Genomic DNA, 5014 nt, shown 5'->3' on the forward strand with positions numbered 1-5014 from the left:
TACAGACACGTGCCACCATGCCCAGCTAATTTTTTGTATTTTTAGTAGAGACGGGGTTTCACCATATTGACCAGGATGGTCTCGATCTCTTGACCTCGTGATCCACCCGCCTCGGCCTCCCAAAGTGCTGGGATTACAGGCTTGAGCCACCGCGCCCGGCCGTAAAAAGACAATTTTGAGACAACTAAGAACAAAAAATAAGCTGGGTATTAGATCATATATGGAATTACTGCTAATTTTCTTGATGCTTTAGTATTATGTTTAGGTATAAAAGTTACTCTTGAAATATGTATAGGTAAAACAGTATGCTGGCTGAAATTTGCTTTAAAATACTCAAGGTAAGAAAAGGTATGTGTGTGAAGGGGAAGGATTACATGGAGCAAGAACAGCAGAATGCTGATGATGATGAAGCTGGGTGATGACAGGTGCCTGGAGGTTCATTATATTATTCTTCCTACCAACTATAGGTTTAAAAATAACGTTTCTAAGAGGAAATAAGGCCTAAATTGACAACTGATTTAGGTGAAGTGTTAGAAAATAATTATACAGCTTTCTTTTTTTTGGATTTCAAAAACTACTTATTCATTTAGAAAATATTACTAGTTTCAAATTTAAGTTGAATTGAGAAACTTACAAATCCAGATTGTCTAACAAACTCTTGCAAACTGAATTCAAGTATCCAGTTTCGACTGCATTGTGAGACACATCAAATACAAAGAGATACACTGGAGGTTGAGGTGGTCGTAACTGAAGAGAAAAAGATCTTGTTAAGTACATTTAACAGGATTAAGTTTAAACTTATTTGCTGGGTACACATACAGCAAAACAATTTAAAAAGCATCATTTACAAATTGAGTATAGATTATAATAAAAAGGCAAAGCTACACTATATTGTTTATAGATATATACATATAAGAAAAATGAGCTGTGATTGCCATAATTCAGAATAGTGTTTTCTCTAGGACAAGAGCGGGAAGAGGTGTGATCAGAATGGTTTCTGGCCGGGTGTGGTGGCTCAAGCCTATAATCCCAGCAATTTGGGAGGCAGAGGTGGGCGGCTCACCTGAGGTCAGAAGTTTGAGATCAGCCTGACCAACATGACAAAACCTCGTCTCTACTAAAAATACAAAAAGTAGCCGGGTGTGGTGGTGGGTGCCTGTAGTTCCAGCTGCTTGGGAGGCTGAGGCTCTCAGGAGAATCGCTTGAACCAGGGAGGCAGAGGTTACGGTGATCCGAGATCATGCCACTGCACTCCAGCCTGGGTGACAAAAAAAGACTCTATCTCAAAAAAAAAAAAAAAAAAAAAAAAAAAAAAAAAAAAAGGCGGTGGGGGGCTTCTGGTATTATTAGCAAGGTTGAATTTCTTGGCTTAGGCAATACTAACAAAAGTGTTTAGTTTATAATGATTCAGTAACCTGAATATTTACGTTTTATTGATTTTTCTATATGTGTGTTGGATTTCACAATTTCGAAAAATTACAGCTCTGAAAGTTCCAAGTTAGCTTCATCTGGTTATTTAACCATCAAATTATAGCCAAATCCCATAAAAATGTAAGACCATTTTTTTTCTTGGTGTCATGACTCAGATTTTTTTTTTTTTTTTTAAAGACAGAGTCTCATCTTGTCCCCCAGGCTGGAGTGCAGTAGCACGATCTCAGCTCACTGCAATCTCCACCTTCTGGGACAGGATTCTCCTGCCTCAGCTTCCTGAGTAACTGGGATTACAGGTGCACACCATCATGCCTGGCTAATTTTTGTATTTTTAGTAGTGATGGGGTTTCACCATGTTGGCCAGGCTAGTCTTGAACTCCTGACCTCAGGTGATCCACCCGCTTCAGCCTCCCAAAGTGCTGGGATTACGGGCGTGAGCCACCGTGTCTGGCCAAGACTGTATTTTAAATTTCCAAATCCAAAGATTTGTTTTCAGTTCAATAAAAAGCATCAAATAGCCACAATCACAACTGGGTATGTAGTATACAGTCTTCCCTTGGTATCTGCAAGAGATTAGTTCATGATCTCCCACCTCAAATACCAAATCTAAGGATGCTCAATTCCTTACATGCCATGGTATATTATTTGCATATAACCTACACACATCATTCTGTATACTTTAAATCATCTCTAGGTTTTGAAAATAATACCTAATACAACATAAATGCTATATAAATAGTTGCTATACTGTATATTAAAGTTTATGTATATATATTTTTAAAGAAAACGTCTCACTTTGTCACCCAGGCTGGAGTACAGTGATGCAATCATAGCTCACTGCAGCCTTGAGCTCCTGGGCTCAAACGATTCCTCCACCTCAGTCTCCCAAGTACCTGGGACTGTAAGCACACACCACCATTCCTAAAATTTTTATAGAGATGGGGTCTCACTATGTTGCCCAGGCTGGTCTCAAACTGTTGGCTTCACGCAATCCTCCTCCCTTGGCTTCCCAAAGTGCTGGGATTATAGGTATGAGCCACCGCATCTATCCTATAATATCGTTCACTGTGTTTTTCTGAACATTTTCAATCCATGGGTAGTTGAATCCATGGATGCAGAACCCGTAGATACAGAGTCAACTGTATTTTTATATACTTTTGCATGTATCACTTACCAAATTCACATAATCTGCCTGTCAAGAGATAAGCCAGAAAGGAGCAAAAACCTTCTGCAATAGTTTCTAAATTTAAAGGAAGCAATTTTTGCAAAACTTGGGCGATAAAGGGAAATTAGACAGGTAAATTCAAAAGAATAGGTGCTTCTGTTTTTTTTTTTTGTTTGGTTTGAATCTAATTAAAAAACAGGTACTCGGTCAGACGCAGTGGCTCATGCCTGTAATCCTAGCACTTTGGGAGGCCAAGGTGGGTGGATCACCTGAGGTCAGGAGTTCAAGACCAGCCTGGCCATCATGGTGAAACCCCATCTTAAAAAACAAAACAAAACAAAACAGTTACTCTGCAGATGGCTATTACCAATCAGTTAAGTCCACTTAAGGGCAACAAAATGTTTTCTTTTCTTTTCTTTTTTTTTTTTGAGACAGAGTCTTGCTCTGTTGCCAAGGCTGGAGTGCAGTGGTGCAATCTCAGCTCGCTGCAACTCCAGCTACCAGGTCAAACGATTCTCCTGCCTCAGCCTCCTGAATAGCTGGGATTACAGGTATGATCCTGACCTCGTGATCCGCCTGCCTCAGCCTCCCAACATGAGATGGAGATCTTGCTCTGTCACTAAAGCAACCGTGGTGTGACCACAACGGCTAGCCTTATTTTAGTGTATTTTGGCCAGGTGCTGTAGCTCCTGCCTGTAATCCAAGCACTCTGGCTGGCTGAGGCAGGCAGATCACAAGGTCAGGAGTTCGAGACTAGCCTGACCAACATGTTGAAACCCCATCTTTACTAAAAATACAAAAATTAGCCGGGTGTGGTGGTGCGTGCCTGTAATCCCAGCTACTTGGGAGGCTGAGGCAAGAAAATCACTTGAACCTGGGAGGTGGAGGTGCAGTGAGCCAAGATCGCACCACTACACTCCAGACTGGGAGACAGAGCTAGACTCTTGTCATTTTTTTTAAAAAAAGTAATTATGAGCCCAATATTATTTTGGAAATTTCTGAATGTCACAGAAAACATTTAAATGGGACTTTACATAAACCTTTACCTTTCAAATATACCCTTACATACTAATTACTAGTAAACAAATATTATACTTTTATACATTTAAAAACATAAAATTTTTGCTGGGCACAGTGGTTCACGCTTATAATCCCAGCACTTTGGGAGGCCAAGATGGGCAGATCACTCAAGCCCAGGAGTTCGAGACCAGTCTGGGCAACATGACAAAACCCTGTCTCTACTAAAAATAAGCCAGGTGTGGTAGTACATGCCTATAGCCCCAGCTACTCAGGAGGCTGAGGTGGGAGATCACTTGATTGTGGGAGGTTGAGGCTGCAGCAAGCCGTGATCATGCCACTGCACTCAGCATGGGCAATGGGAGTGAGACTGTGTCTCAAAAAAAAAATTAAAAAATAAAATTTTGTTAAAGGATGTCATATTGTTTTACTTAAAACCTGGTAATAAAAACTGGGTATACTGTATTAAAAAATTAAAGTTTACCATGTATTCTGAAGGAGCCATAAACTCAATAGTAGCATTTTGAACTTCAGGTCTTCTGTGAGGTTCTCCATAAACTCTGGTCAAAGGGTTGTACAAGAACTCTTCAGGAACTATAACAATACACATATTGAAAAAACTGAAAGGATTAATATAATATATCTTGCATTTGGCCACTTTCTTGCTTGAAAAGGTGATTAAAAACTCATTAAATGCCAATTCTTTTCTTTTTTTTGAGACAGAGTTTCACTCTGTTGCCCACGCTAGAGCGCAGTGGTGCAATCTTGGCTCACTGCAACCTCCGTCTCCCGGCTTCAAGTGATTCTCCTGCCTCAGCCTCCCAACTAGCCAGGATTAAGGCATACACCACCATGCTGGCTAATTTTTAATAGAGACGGGGTTTCTTCATGTTGGTCAGGCTGGTCTCAAACTCCTGATCTCTGGCTCGGCCTCCCAAAGGGCTGGGATTACAGATGTGAGCCACTGCGCCTGGCCTATTTTCTTAAATTTCACAATTATACAAGAATATTAACATTTGACATATGAAATGTATAGACTCTGGTTGGCACTAGAAGCTATGGTTAAGACAATTTCAGAGGTCAAGGTCATAAGGTTTAGTGAGTTTTATTAATTAATGAGACTTTTATGGAACATCAGTTACCTACCACTTATAATACATTAGTGGCTGAAGAATATTTTCTAAATTAATTATCATTGTATCTGTCTTCCTATTAATTGTTCAGAAATACAAATCCCTATGCACTCTAAAGGTTAAGATATAGTTCATGAAAGAGCCTGGTTTGCATATGAAAGAGGCTTCAACTTTTTTTTTTTTTTTTTGAGACAGAGTTTTGCTCTTGTTACCCAGGCTGGAGTGCAATGGCGCGATCTCGGCTCACCGCAACCTCTGCCTCCTGGGT

General features: G+C 40.1%; 1 protein-coding gene across 1 annotated transcript in view; it reads right to left on the minus strand.

Annotated features, from left to right (window-relative positions):
* The window catches only part of SEC24A (SEC24 homolog A, COPII coat complex component), an 84165-nt gene that overhangs the window by 34846 nt on the left and 44305 nt on the right, over nucleotides 1-5014 (minus strand). Inside the window, exons 9-10 of the mRNA XM_037739954.1 lie at nucleotides 4098-4207; nucleotides 635-747 (exon numbers count right to left, since the gene is read on the minus strand). Of these exons, the coding sequence (XP_037595882.1) occupies nucleotides 635-747; nucleotides 4098-4207 (223 nt within the window). The remainder of the gene's footprint in view (nucleotides 1-634; nucleotides 748-4097; nucleotides 4208-5014) is intronic.

This window comes from Cebus imitator, unplaced genomic scaffold (genome assembly GCF_001604975.1).
Source record: "Cebus imitator isolate Cc_AM_T3 unplaced genomic scaffold, Cebus_imitator-1.0 Scaffold76, whole genome shotgun sequence".
Classification (NCBI taxonomy): Eukaryota; Metazoa; Chordata; class Mammalia; order Primates; family Cebidae; genus Cebus; species Cebus imitator.